This window comes from Sander lucioperca, chromosome 17, assembly GCF_008315115.2.
Source record: "Sander lucioperca isolate FBNREF2018 chromosome 17, SLUC_FBN_1.2, whole genome shotgun sequence".
NCBI classification, from domain to species: Eukaryota; Metazoa; Chordata; class Actinopteri; order Perciformes; family Percidae; genus Sander; species Sander lucioperca.
Window position 1 is genome coordinate 7,432,019 of NC_050189.1, and position 14,458 is coordinate 7,446,476.

The following is a 14,458-nucleotide window of genomic DNA, read 5'->3' on the forward strand; positions in this document are numbered from 1 at the left end:
TGCATCTATGAAACGTGGTGTGATGCTCCATTAGCAGATTTTTGTATTTTCTAACATTTTGTGACTTTTAAAGATTAGAAAAGACTTGTCGTGCAATATGGTTCAAATATGCCAATTTTTGAGTCTCTCATAGAAGACACTCATGGTGTTGCACTCGGTTTTCACAAAACTGACAAAGAAGAGAAATATGTCAGGAATGAAAACAGAGAGCTTGAGAGAGAAGTTCAACACCTGGCAGGAGGGCGTGAATGCCAGATCGTCGGTTTTTCGGGAAAAGTTACAGAAATTGTCAGACAACTGTCGAGTTTCTGAAACTATTCGACCATCCAACAAACGCTTACTGGCAGCATAAATATCTCATTTGGTTAATATAAGTGAAGAAGTGTAACAGTGTTTAAGGATACAGTTCTCGTCTCCCTCCGTGTTCCTGGGTGGCCCTGGCATGTTGAGCAGGACGAGCCGGGCATCATGGGATTTGTTGACGATGACCTCGTTGAGCTTGACGGCGGTGTGCATCCGCCTGACGTTCGAGTGGTCCCTGAATAAAAAAAACAAGATGCATTTAACAAACCTGTCAGATGACCTACAGGGCTGAGAGAAGTTGTGAATGTGTTGTTTCCACTCACGGCCTGATGCTGAGCATGTCTCTGAATCCCTCCGGTGTGGAGCAGCCAGAGTGGGTGGCTCTGTATTGCGAGGTCTTCTCTTTGGTCCAGGTCATCTGAACTCTTCGGTGATGCTCGGCGCTGCCACCGCTGCCGCCGCCGCCACCGCTACCAGCGCTCGTCGCCCTGTCTCGCTCCCCGCCGTCGGTGTCGTCGTCATCGTCGGATCCGATGCTCGTCAGCCGCAGCATGGAGTTACGGTCTTTCACCAGCTGAGCCTGGTTTGACACAAAGACACACAAACATGTTCCTTTCTAATCTCATCTCAACCTTTACTCACCTCTACCTCATTCGCTGCCTCCTGCTTCTACACCTCTGCTCTCCCTTCCCCAACTCTTTACTCTCCGTCTCTCTCACTCTTTGTACCCGTCTGTCTCTGTCTCCTATGGAGGTGTTAGAGGTGTTGCTGACTCCAGCACTCATGTAGCTGGGGGAAAGATACACCTACAGACAACACAAGGTCACCTAACTTGCTAATACGAGACAAGACATGAGTCTACGCTAGCACTGGAGGATAACTACAGGGACAGATCGAAAAGAACCTGAGTCAAATGGCAACTAGGGCTGGGCAATATATCGATATTATATCGATATCTATGTATGAGGCTAGATATCGTCTTCAAGTTTGGATATATCGTAATGTCGCAATATGACACAAGTGTCGTCTTTTCCTGGTTTTAAAGGCTGCATTACAGTAAAGTGATGTCATTTTCTGAACTTTCCAGACAGTTCTATTATTTGCCTTACCCATTTCAGGCTCTGACACACCAACCCGACGGTCGACTGTCGGCAGAAAAGGCAGTCGGACTGATCAGTCTCCCTGAGTTGGTCCAAAAAGTGCCTCGGAACACACCGAAGCGACGGCGACTAGAACGTACGTTCTGCGTGCGCGAAACGTAATACGTCTCCATAACAGCAGGCGGCGCTAATCTGTATTGTCGCCCAAAAAAAATGAAAACCGGCAGCTTCGGAATACGATCTCGTATTTTACGAAAATAGTTCACCGAAACGTGTTTCTGAAAACATTTTAAGCGAGAAATAGGCCATGCAGTTGCTGAATCTGTCTTCATTTCAGATCAACAAAGGTCAGTTTAAAAGATTTTCGTCAGATTTTGAGAGGCGTTCGTCACACTCATCCCGCTCGTCATTTCCGGTAATTGGTCATTGAGTCCGACTGCCCACTGGCCGATTCAAAATGTCAAGTCGGCCCAAATGAAGGCCGACGGCTCCTCTGACGGACGACGGCACGGAACACACCGAACAGACTCAAGTCACCGACCTCACCAGACTGTCCGACGGCTGATAACCGGGTTGGTGTGTTGTTATATCCACATTACGGGTGATTATTTATTAAAAATCTCATTGAATAAATATTTTTCGAAAGCACCAATAGTCAACCCTACATTATCGCCGCAATATCGTTATCAATGTATTTTGGTAAAAAAAAAAAATTGTGATATTTGATGTTCTCCATATCGCCCAGCTCTAATGGCAACTGAAACTCAGAAGTGACTTATGAAAAAAGGAGAAGAGGAAGTTTCTTCTTTAGGTCAGCCTATTTAGAGCAAGGCAGTTTAATAACAAAATGTGCATTTGACCCAGATTGGACAAATTATTAATTGAATCCTTCAGATAAAGAACCTTTTAAGAGCTATAAAATGTCAGATGAACGATGACTTGAAGTTGAGAGTGTAACAAATGTGAGATATGATCTTACTGATCTCTAATTCATTCTCATTGTGTTTGCCCTTTTCACTACAGAGGCCAACAACAGGGTCAACTACAGAAAGGCATTCCCTAGTAGCAGTAAGGATCCAGCGTCTTGGTCGAAGACACTTCTTTCCATTAGACTATGCAAACATGCTAACTAAAATGTGCATTTATTGGTGTATTATTATTGGTATGAATAATAAAATATAACAGAACATTTAGACTTTTATTTTGTGTCTTTTTCTGAAGGATTCAGAGGTTTTTGCTGATCTAAAGAAAACTTTGCTTTAAAAAGGAGAATTCCGGTCAATTTCAACACGTAGCTCTGTTGTTTGTAAATTTGCTGAAAACTTTCGTTTCACAACCACGTAGACATTATGGGATGGTTTAGGACACGTAGCTCGTGGTCAGTCTACCTCAGATGGTTGAGACATTATGGGATGGTTTAGACATTATGGCTGATAATCAAAATCCTTATGGAGAAAGGGACTGTTGACCGGAAGTTCTGATTCCCTACTACTACTTGCCTATTGATAATAGCGACAAAAATCAAGTCCTGCCACAAGTGTGTCTCAGACAGGACAAGTAATGATTCAGGTTTAATGTGCCTGTTTGTAGATGTCATGGGAACAAACAAAGTCTGTCACATCATGTCCTCTGGCACCTTCTCTTCCTTCACCTTCACCAATGATGTCATAACAGCCCTGTGTGTGTGTGTGTGTGTGTGTGTGTGTGTGGGTGTGTGCGTGTGGGTGTGGGTGTGTGTGTGTGTGTGTGTGTGTGTGTGTGTGTGTGTGTGTGCAAATTTGTGCTGTCAGTAGCGAGAAAAACAAAAACAATCAGTGTTGCCTACACCGTGTTATCCTCCTGCTAGTGTTAGCACCCAGGAGACTGAAACCGGGCAAGTTTTAAACGTGCTTTTAGCCTTTTAACACGTTTGGAATGTCATTACAAGTGGCTACCCATGTGAAGTGATTCCTTCCGAGTGAACACAGTGAATCTGACTGCATTAGATGTGAAAGAAATTCATGAAAGTTGTGCTAATTCAGCTCTGTTTAGTTCCGGTGTTGAGACGGCAAGACGAGTGCTTCGGGACCGAATTAATTCAATTAACATCAATTATTAAGTTGAATTAGCACAACATTTATGCATTTCTTTTACATCTACTGCAGTCAGATTCACTGTGTTCACTCGGAAGGAGGATAACACGGTGTAGGCAGCACCGATTGTTTTCGTTTTTCTCGCTACTGACAGCACTCCAAATTCACAAACAACAGAGCTACGGGTTGAAATCGACCGGAATTCTCCTTTAACAATGTGTCCAGAATGGCCACTATGTCTCAACTGCTCTACATCACAACATACAGCTGATGTTTTACTACTGTGTAAACTTACATCATCAAAACTCCAGCGTACCCGCTGAGTAGACCAGTGGCAAAAGGAGATTACATGAATTTTAATAATAAAGCTCAATGGGGGATGCTGCACCTGCTGATATTAATTAAAAGTTTAATGAAACAAAACTATCTTTTTGTGTTCCACATGGGTATAATGCACCTTAATTGTTACAAGCTAAATACCTAGCATTATTGGCCAATTTCTATACTGAATACGACCCTCTCATCTAGTATTGTGTGAAAATATTTTACAGAAGTATCCTGCTCTCAGAGGCATTTATAAAATGTGATCTAGCATAGACCTAGCAAACTCCAAACCTTAAAATCAAGACCTTTGTCCATGTTAAGTCTCTCTTTGGCATCTGCTTTTATGTTGAAATCATGGAAGTCATGGAAGAAAATAACAACAATCTCAAAGCAAATTACTCATCATTATTAAACTTGCATCATTTGCCTAAAACAAGGCTTTTATGAATTTCTTTCCCCTTTGATTTTCATTGACAAATCATTTTTGCAATTTCATCATGTTCAAGATTTCCATAATATAGTAAATCACTTTTTCTAAACAGTTTTACAAGAGGATAGTGAGCCAACTACCTTTACATTGTCTCAACAACATCCTGTACAATTTATAACTTTTCAATTTTTATAAAAACGCATAAAGTCACAGCTGGCCATAACCACTGACCTCACCTGAGACCTTGTAGCTCCACCTGCCTCTGGCCTACTGCTGCCGCTACCAGGATTTCCCTGATAAAATGATGCACGACAATCACAAACAGATCAGACGAGTAGGTCACGGCTAATCTCGCATGCACCCGATATCTTGCATGCACCCGACCCAAATGCTGCTCACAAATCATTTAATACAACTTTTAATCCACCTGTAGGAATAATAAACACTGAGTAGATCATTTCAAGTGATTGTTTTGACTACTGGTGGAGGCAGTGTATGCAGTAACCCTTTCTTACTGCCTTGACTGTCTATATGCAAATCTACACCCTCTCTTCATACAGATGAAAATGAACGTTCATGTGCACTTAACCGAGGCTTACCTCTCTTTCCCGGTCTGATTTAGACAGTCGCATCTGTCTGAGCATCTGAGACCTCTGCTCCATCATCAGGGTCCTTTCATAGGTGTATGCACTGATGTCACTGTCATGCTGAGAGGAGGAGAGAAAGAGAGTTAGAGATAGAGAGAGAGAGAGAGACATAGTATTAAGAGAAGAACATTATTCATGTTTAACAGTTCATGTGAATGTCCCAGAACAATGTGTATTGGCTAGCTATATATCTAAGACTTGCAGAATCAGTGACATCTTTTAAATCACTTTTTAAAACTTATCTTTATAGATTTTATTTTATGCGAGCACGTCATTTTATATCCAACATGTCTTTTTAAATGTTATTGGCTTATTTTGTTTATATTACTTTTGGGTATTGTTTTTCTAGTTTCACTTGTATTGTTGTAATTGTCTAATTTTATTTCACTGCAGTCCTGAAATGTTTTTTATTCCAGTTTCAGTGTAAAGCACTTTGTAACTTTGTTTTGAAAAGTGCTGTCTAACTTAAAGTGTATTGCCGGCATTATTATTATTATTATTATTATTATTATAAGCATTGTAGATTTGTTACTTGGGTTGTTGAAATTTTACAGTGTGAAGTAAGGCTGGGCAATGTATCAAATTCATTCGGAGTGTTTACAATTTTTGTTTTTGCATGATGTGTAAAATGTCTTGAAAATCTAATTATTCCAACATGCACAAAAAGGTCTTTCACAGTCAAAAAGTCACAAAAGATGATAGCTGCTACATTAGCTGTCTTGACGTGAATAGCTGCAATATTGGAGCCCCAGCTGACTGGGCTGTTGGGCCTCCAGGTGGATATTAGGCCCTGGCTAACTACTGTAGCAGTTAATCTAACAATCGCATGTTTGAGGGGCACAGGCTGAAAAAAGACTGCACACTGATTAGCGCTCACGGTGTAGTGTTATTTAATCTGTCCCTACCTGCTGGGTAGCTAATGCTAGTTATGAGCCACTAAGTGCTGTATGGGATAACACATATTTTTTTAATATGCATAACTTTGACAGCCTTCAAATACTGTGGTTCTTTTGTTATTCCTTCTCTGCAGCCGCCACATGTAGGTCTAAAAATATGATGTTTCAATCAGGCTTTGGTCTTCTTGCACGTTGCAAAATCAATTAAAATTGTGAATCATCTCCAAACATGAAAAAATGATTTCGATTTTATTTTCCTGGAAAAGATTTTGTTAATAATATTTCTGGAAATATCCTGATTAACAACCCCAGTGTTGTGAGAAGCGTACCATCTCAACTACTTCCACCTCAGCCTCAATGCGTAGGTGATAGAGGAAGGTTGCCAGATCCTTCTTCATCTGGATGGAGTTATCCTCCATCTGGGCCACTGTGAAGATTCGCATTCCACACTTACGCCACACCTGAGGAGGAGAGGATATTCAGCGTGGTGCAGCAATATTATCAACGACAAAAAGACATAAAAATGTGTTAAAATACAGAACATGCTCCTACTTTGTGTTGGCGCAGCAGGAAGGGCAGCAGCATTAGCATCCCCCCATCGTGGACGATCCACCAGACGTCGATGTAGCCCTCTGTGCAGGGCTCACTGTTGCTGGGGAACAGGGAGATGTTTTTGGGCACCAGCAGGGCCAAGTGGGCTGCTGTGGTCACCCGCACTGTGTCTGGAAGGAAGAGAGGGGGCGCTGTTAGCCTGCTAACTCTGAAGCAAAAACTACGAGATCAGGAAAAGAAAAAAAGACCCTCTCGTTTTCTAACTCTGATTTGACAGTTGAGAATGATTTCCCATCCTCTTCAACTCACTGATGAAGGTCTTCCAGGACTGTGGGTCCTCGCTCTGCCTCCAGGCGTGAGGCCAGCCCATCACCACAGTGTTGGGCTTCATTCCTCCCAGGCCGCTGGACTGGATCATGTGGCTGATACCTTCACGCGGCTTCTGGGCCACGATACACTGACAGAAGCCCTTCACACGTTCCTTATCCATCAGGTGCTTCAGAGTCTGAAATGGGAAGAATTTAGCACAACTTTCTGTCATCCGAAGATAAATAGATCTGCAGACTGACGAAGATTCACATGAAATACAGTTTGAGAAACGCTGCCAAGATAGAACTTCCCACCTGTTCAGCAGCGAGGGCCTCGCCGTAGCTTTGGAGGAAGTTTCCAGAGACGACGGTGCCAACGATGGTTAGGCCCTTTCCCGCCTTCAGCTGGTTGGCAAACGTCAGCAGGCGAGGAGACTTGACGTGGGCGTCCTCGTCCAGTTTTAGTAAGACTAACACCTGGGGCCTGGAGAAGAGCGGGCGAGAAGATGAGTGTGCTTAGTGTATTTTAAGACTCAATAGCAGCAGGTTCTCCTACTCAATCTATGGAGAAACTATTGTACATTCAAAAAGCTCCTTCAGTAATTTGTGAAACATGACCACACTGAGCAGTGTAGTTTTTGGGAGTCTTGTTGTACATTAGTGATATCAGATGTTTGTTCTTTCATCTTACATCACTGAATATTTTGACTAAATTTGGTTCACTATCCTTTGTTTCTTTGATTTCTTTATTTAGAGCATTTGGAAAATTGTGCGTTTTGTTGCATAATCCAAGTACAGTCACTCAGGGGCCACTGGCAATTAGGGCTGAACGATATACCGTTATCGTATCTATATCTAGATATGAACATTCAAGATATTAATATCGAAAAAGTAACGATATAAACGATAGATTTTCCTCCGCGCACGCCCTGCATGTACAGCTCTGGCAGTCACCATAATCACTTTTACGATTGCCCATGAACGCACCATTACGGCCAGCCAACCACAAAGCTTAATTCATGTGGATCGACAGCTGAAGCCAGCCAATGACAAACATAGAAGGGCAGGAGTGAGGGAGACGGAGACTGACGCACACACACAGGACATTCACAGCGGGGAAATCGAAACGAAAGAGAAGTAACATGAGTGCGGAAGATAATGCGGCCGGTGGCGATGCAGAAACTAATTTTGGGCCAAAACATAAATCATCCTCCATTATTTGGAGGTATTTTGGATTTAGAAAGGATGATGTCAACCAGAGCGAGGTGTTGTGCAAGTCGTGCTTGGCGAAAATTGCGACGAAGCAAGGTAGCACAACAAACATGTTTCACCACCTGAAACAACACCATCATGTGCTGCACGAAGAGTGTATGACAATGAGAGAAACACTGGGGACTTCTCAGTCATCCCAAAAGAGGCCCAAGCAAAGTATGATTGCTGATGCTTCCACCAGCTGCTGCATTTTATTTTTTTTGTTAAAGCAGAGCTGCAGTAAACATTTTTATTTTTTTATTTATTGATTGGTGACTATGTTACAGTAATGTTGATGACTGGCAGTGAGTTCTAATCAATAAAACTGCACTCTTTTGTATTATGATGTGTTTATTTTTCTGAAAAATGCTTGATTTTCACCGAACCCGTAGTCATACGAAATTTCATATCTCGATATTCAGTCCATATCGTTCAGCCCTACTGGCAATGCAAAGAGCTGTATGCTGAACTTTTTGATGGCAGTAAATATTTATCATATTTGGTGACAGGTTGTGAGAAAAGAAAGCTTCAGTTCTGTACCTCCAGTTCTTGGTGTGCGGTGGTCCCTCTTCCAACCTCAGGAGGGCATATCGGGCAGCACTGAGCGAGAGACCGCGGATCCCATCCCCCCACTCTTTCTCCGCTCTGATATACACACACATGGATACATGTTTGTACTGCGTGTTGTAAACTGTGTACACTGCAACCTCCCCTGACACACACTCACAGAAAAACACTGATGATTCACACTGGCAATAGACACAGATTCTTCTGAACGCACACTTTTACACACACCACTCTTGACCATGCCGTACATGTACCATCATGTGGGGGGAATACATCTCCATGGCAACATACCCGTGGTACTCAATGTACTTGTAGATCATGCCAGCGATCACCATGGCAACGATTGCGTAGTACCAGGAGGATATGAACATGAGTGCCAGGCAGATAGTCATCCCCAAAAACGACAAGGTCCTGGACACACCAGAGCCACAGATTAGTATGTGTACTGTGTGTGTGTGTGTGTGTGTGTGTGTGTGTGTGTGTGTGTGTGTGTGTGTGTGTGTGTGTGTGTGTGTGTGTTGTAGTACCAGTGGTAATAGGAAAAGCGCGGCCTCCAGTTGGGCGTCCTCAGGAGGGTCTGGAGGCCACAGGCCAGGTTCACAAACAGATAACACATCAAGAAGAACCTAAATAAAGAAAGTGAATTAAAACTGAAGCCCCTGAAGGAGAAATATACAAGTTCCAATAGTGAGATACTTGGGACTGAGACACCCCCCCCCCCCCCCCCAGCCTGTGTCTCACATTGTAAGGATGGGAGCCACCAGGTCCAGAGAGGCGATGAGAATCCCCAGCTCGGCTATTAGGGCTGTGAGCAGCAGGGCCCAGGTGGGCTCCCCGTTAGCCTTCCCATGGCCAAACACCTGGCAGAAACACACACACACACACACACACACACACACACACACACACACACACACAGGGAAAGAGTATAAATAGATATAGGTGCACCAAGCAAATCAGACTAAAAATGGGACAGTTAGGGAGGGAGGGAGGGAGGGAGGGATGATTATGACTGTTTACTGTTTGTTCGTTGTGTATTGTTTATTAATAATGACCAAAAACTCAATAAAAAAAGTTTTGAAAAAAAAAAATGGGACAGTTTACCCAGAAGCACAATTAATCTTTTTTTTCCCATCTTACCCAGAGTGCTACCTGTTTGCTCAGATAATTGTAAAGAAAAAATCCAATAGCAACATCTTTTTTTAAACAAAATGAAATGACAATCCATAGGCCATACAGCGAGCTTTTACTCCTAAAATTTGCTTGCTACCCGTCTTATCCCCACATGCTGTAGAGGGCTAAAAGCGTTGACTACAAGGTCTTTGGATCGTTGCAATAACACTGTTATTATACGGTAATTGGAAAGAGACAACAGTTTGAGCACAGCAAAACAAAGTGAGCTGCATTACTTAAGCATGAGCATTTAAGCACTTCCAAAGAATATCTCCAAATCTCAATAAATCACACTGAACTGAAATAAATGAATAACACTCAAGGTAAGAGGAAACATACATTATGTTATGTAGGATGAATTCTCCTTTAGGATTTCCTCCTGGTATTTCTGCACCGACCTTTCTTATTTTTGAGAAGTGATGACATTTAAACAGTGCGTTTAATTTCACATGGTGTCACGTTTCTTTCTTACTTTTAGTTAAAACAGTGTCCAACAAAACATTTATTTCCCCACTGGAAACAATTCTGGCCCAGTGTATACTTTTACTGGCTCAGAAAAAGAGAGAGAGAAAAAAACACTTCCATGAATCTGTTAATTTATTAATAATTTTCTCATATGGTTTTGGTATATATGTTTTATTATTAAAATCATGCAACAAAGCTAATTTGCTGCAATGCTATGACGACGAGATGCTCATCAGGCAAATATCAGATATTTAAAGTAACAGTAACAAGACGGTCTGTAACAATTATTATGTTCATTTGGATCCGTGTTTAAAAATGAATATTTGCAGCTCTAACCCGGAGGAAGGGGATGATGTTGTCCTTGGCAATGGCCTGTAGAAGTCGGGGAGCACCGGTCAGCGACTGGAGGCCTGCGCCACATGTTGAGAAGAAAGAGCCAATCACAATGACCCAGGGAGTCGGCCAAGCCAGAGTCCCCACCACCAGATTCCCTTTGACTGAGTCGCCAAACCTGCAGGAGGGAAATACATACAAGTGTTTAGAGCTTTTAAAGCAGTAGAAAAACATATTAAAACTATTTTTTTTCAACACACAATAAAATGTATCTCTCAGACATAACACACACATATATATATACAGTATGTATACGGTCAGATGCAAGAGCAGATATACTGACTTGTCTCTGAGGAGCACCCCGTCGATGCAGGTTCCAAACAAGACAACGCTGCTCAGGTCTGGATGGACAGCACTCAGGAAAACGATACTCAGCAGTCGAATCAAATCAGATCAAGTGCATCCTAAGTGCCCTTTAGACATAATAGAACTATAAAAGGAGCGATTAATTTAGCTAAAATGTGAGACAGACCTTTTACATAATAAAACAGAGAAAAGCTAGCTGGGGAGTCCCTAAACTATTACGATACAACGTTTATTTCATACCATCAAAATAACATGTTGTTGTCGAGTTGCTGAAGGAGGCTAGTACTTCTTTAGCAGGAGGTTTTAAACACACATTCTCTGGGGAAAAAAAAGTGTTGCTGTGATGTCACTGTAGTGACTGTAAACCCACTGAGACAAAAATGTGGGAATGCTACTTTGAGTCGTTTTTGGATACAGACGATGGAGGTGGTGAGGATGGCGAGAATGGTTCCAATGGGGATGGAGCGCTGGGCATCTTTCAGATCGCCCGACCGGTTGGAACCAGCCATGATTCCTGAGGAAAAGAAGAAAATCATTTTGATTAATGGGATTATTAACCTAAGCGTTATGAGGAGGAGGGAGGGGCGAGCTAACTTCCGTTTTGTTTGACAATACTTCGAATGTCAACAAGAAGTGACATCACCCAACATTGCTTAGAGCACCTTAAACTTAATTTTGAAATCAAAAATAGATTCATTTTTTTCAGTTCAAAAATAGATTAAAGACATCATTACTTGACCAATACAGAAAAGAATAAACTGAAAAATAGGATTGGAATTTGTAATTTAAAGGTATTGTTGTATTTTATTGTATTGTTGTAAGTTATTGTAAGACCGAAAGATTGTATGCTGTATTTGCATATCTATTTACTTTGTAATAATATGATTTTGTGAAATAAGGGGCAGGACTAAATAAGCTATTTGCTTCCGCCTGCTCCTTCTCAAACTAATCCCTTTCATATTTTTTAGTTTGTTTTGTGTTGTCGTTAAATTCTGATTGTTTGTGTTATATTTTATATATTTTTTTATATTTTTTGTCTTGCAACATTGTTGATTGTTCGAGATAAATAAATAAATGAAATGAAATGAAATTCAAACTGAACTGCGAGATTGGAGTTCTATTGATTGAGCGAGTAGAAAGAAATCCAAGATGCCTGACAGAATAAGAGTCCTGAAAAAGACATGATGCGCTTGATCCTGAAACAGCATGAATCAACAGCACACCCACTGTGTTCTTCCTGTCAATAATGCATTTTCATAAACACAATGATGACTAAATTATGCTTACAGTTTCTTAAGTGTTTCTATTAAGGTACACTTAAACACAGCTGGTTTAGCAGACAAGGAAGGGCAAGAAAGTGTCTGTACCTGTGACGGAGGGGAAGAAGATTCCCACCAGCAGTGTGAAGGAGGTGGTGATGTCAGCAAACACATAAGGCTGCTGAGTGGAGGCCGGATGTGCATCGTGAGTGGAGATAAGGGAGGCTTTCTCCAACACGTCCCCACGACTGGGGTAGGAGCTCCACAGGTTCTCTATGAGGAGCAGATTCAATACATGCTCGCTAGTAAGATTATGAGCAGAGTTCTTTAGTGTTGATCTACCGACATAACAGAACAGACATAGATATATAGTAGACATGGTTCTGTACCGACTACTACTACTACATGTACATGATCCACACATGTGCGGACATCCTCGCACATGAGCAGATGAAAAATAGTTGGGCTGTTGCACCTATATTTATGAGAAAATTATAATTTGCGCTTTATTCAAGTGTGATTTCAGTAAGATTTCTACTAAAAGCAACACCGTAGTTGCTTTTGATTACTTCTGTAGCTCAAAGAGCACTGAATTTCCTTTTTAACTGCCTCAATCGGTTAGTTTGTTTGGGTTATTGTGTGACTTTGATGTTTTAAAGGGTTAGTTCAGATTCACCAAAGTCACAGAATAACACAAACAAACGAATCGATCGAGAAGCGGTAGACCAGCAACTAGAAACCTGTGTTGTGGAAAAATTACTGTTTTTGCCAAAGGAGTCTGGTGGCTTTGAAGAGAGAATATATAAAAGCTTCAGTTCCCCATGGGAAAGGACTGTGTGACAGCAAGGTAAATCGGTGAAAATATTCTAAATAAAGGTGGGCCTTTTTTTTTTTAAGTGGCTTATTAAAAGGAGAATTCTGTTTCATGTGTCAATTTCAACACATAGCTCTGTTGTTTGGAAATTTGAAGTGGTGGCAGCAGCAAAAAAAAACGATCGGTGTTGCCTACAACGTGTTATCCCCCTGCTAGCGTTAGCACCCAACAGGCTTAAACAGGGCAAGTTTTAAACGTGCTTTTAGCCTCTAAACATGCTCGAAATGTCATTACAAGTGCCTACCCATGTGCAGTGATTCCTTCCGAGGGATCACAGCGAATCTGTAAACGCAACATTTTTCAACTTTCTGCTAAGATATATGTGACTTTTTTGCAACGAAAATGCGGGGATTATGAAATCATGCAAGCCCTGCATATTTTGCGCGGAAATCGTCAATTTATGCGGCGAAAGTGCGGCGTATTTGAAAAAATGTGGCCCCGCATAAATATGCAGACTTTGGCTAATTATGCATTGAATTATGCGATCACATAATTGATGATCATTGTTTATAGTGAATTAATGCCACTAAATGAGGTGGAACTTTCAATCAAGGTAATATTCATCATGTGCTCACATCATCTACTTTTAACAGTCTTGTCTGCTCCTCTGTGTTTTTTAAATACTTAAATGAGGATATCTCTGTATTGAAATGCTCTCTCTCTCCCTCTCTCTCCCTCTCTCTACCTGAAATGATCCCACTGGCCAGACCGGGAATCCCTTCGATCTCAGAAAAATTGTTGGAAAGGAAGTATTGGTCACAGGTGGCGTTGATTTCCGGGCCCTGGCAAAACTGCTTCCAAAGATACGTGGTCTTCTCCACCAAATCGGTAGCAAGGCTGGGGTCAAAGGTTGGGCTCATAGTGCTGGTTTCTAATGGGAGGAATACAGTGTGTCAAAAATCCTGAACCAGTGTGTGTGACTAGGATACGCTTTAACTTCCCATGATTCTTGCAGGCAATAAGTAAGTAACAAATATCAATGTAACCCTGGTACCCACCATTAATCAGTGTGAAGTTGTCAACTCTCTCCACTGGCTCTTTGATCTGCAGCAGGATGGTTTTCGCACATTGGTTTTCATCAATTTCATGGCCGTTGATAGTTCGGTTTCCCAGCATGCACACACTGTTGGAAGCCCGTCGGTCAGTCAAATCAGAGAGAGATAAAGGATTGGTCAGCGTTGTACTTTTTAATCAACACTTACGGGAAGTGTGGCGGTTTGAAGGCAGAGACCAGCGCCCCGATGTAGATGGAAACTATGGAGACGATGACGCAGGCTAAGAAGATGGAGGCCAGTTTGTTGACGTACTTCACACCCACAAAGACCAGCAAGGACATCAGGAGGAGACAGATGGAGCCGTAGACCCGCATGTTGTTCAACATGGCTGCCCCTTCGCCTTCAGGGTTCTTTGACACAAAAATGGCTGCCTTAGGTGCTATGTACATCTGAAGGAGGGAGGGAGAGAACCGTGTATTTTTATTTGATTTTTGCATCAATGTGAGCAAGTATCATCATTTGCCAGGTACTTTATATGCCTGA

At 41.9% G+C, this 14,458-nt stretch overlaps 1 protein-coding gene across 11 annotated transcripts in view; it reads right to left on the bottom strand.

The window, feature by feature from the left end:
• Nucleotides 1–14,458, bottom strand: part of LOC116053256 (solute carrier family 12 member 6) — a 37,055-nt gene that overhangs the window by 2,546 nt on the left and 20,051 nt on the right. For 4 of the 11 annotated variants that reach the window (XR_004895584.1, XR_004895585.1, XM_035994114.1 and 1 more), the window contains exons 8-27: nucleotides 14,123–14,364; nucleotides 13,919–14,043; nucleotides 13,606–13,791; nucleotides 12,155–12,319; nucleotides 11,203–11,301; nucleotides 10,765–10,822; nucleotides 10,425–10,599; nucleotides 9,192–9,310; nucleotides 8,978–9,076; nucleotides 8,742–8,861; nucleotides 8,424–8,528; nucleotides 6,948–7,116; nucleotides 6,634–6,829; nucleotides 6,325–6,494; nucleotides 6,102–6,233; nucleotides 4,829–4,936; nucleotides 4,466–4,522; nucleotides 3,771–3,794; nucleotides 627–883; nucleotides 405–538 (exon numbers count right to left, since the gene is read on the bottom strand). Coding sequence is in view for 9 of the 11 variants with exons in the window: in XM_035994114.1 (XP_035850007.1) it covers nucleotides 405–538; nucleotides 627–883; nucleotides 3,771–3,794; nucleotides 4,466–4,522; nucleotides 4,829–4,936; nucleotides 6,102–6,233; nucleotides 6,325–6,494; nucleotides 6,634–6,829; nucleotides 6,948–7,116; nucleotides 8,424–8,528; nucleotides 8,742–8,861; nucleotides 8,978–9,076; nucleotides 9,192–9,310; nucleotides 10,425–10,599; nucleotides 10,765–10,822; nucleotides 11,203–11,301; nucleotides 12,155–12,319; nucleotides 13,606–13,791; nucleotides 13,919–14,043; nucleotides 14,123–14,364 (2,740 nt within the window). In the remaining 2 variants the exon portion in view is untranslated. Of the gene's footprint in view, nucleotides 1–404; nucleotides 539–626; nucleotides 884–1,031; nucleotides 1,110–1,973; nucleotides 2,661–3,682; nucleotides 3,795–4,460; nucleotides 4,523–4,828; nucleotides 4,937–6,101; nucleotides 6,234–6,324; nucleotides 6,495–6,633; nucleotides 6,830–6,947; nucleotides 7,117–8,423; nucleotides 8,529–8,741; nucleotides 8,862–8,977; nucleotides 9,077–9,191; nucleotides 9,311–10,424; nucleotides 10,600–10,764; nucleotides 10,823–11,202; nucleotides 11,302–12,154; nucleotides 12,320–13,605; nucleotides 13,792–13,918; nucleotides 14,044–14,122; nucleotides 14,365–14,458 lie in introns of those variants that run through there. The other 7 variants (XM_031304272.2, XM_035994115.1, XM_035994120.1 and 4 more) reach the window with 6 other exon arrangements.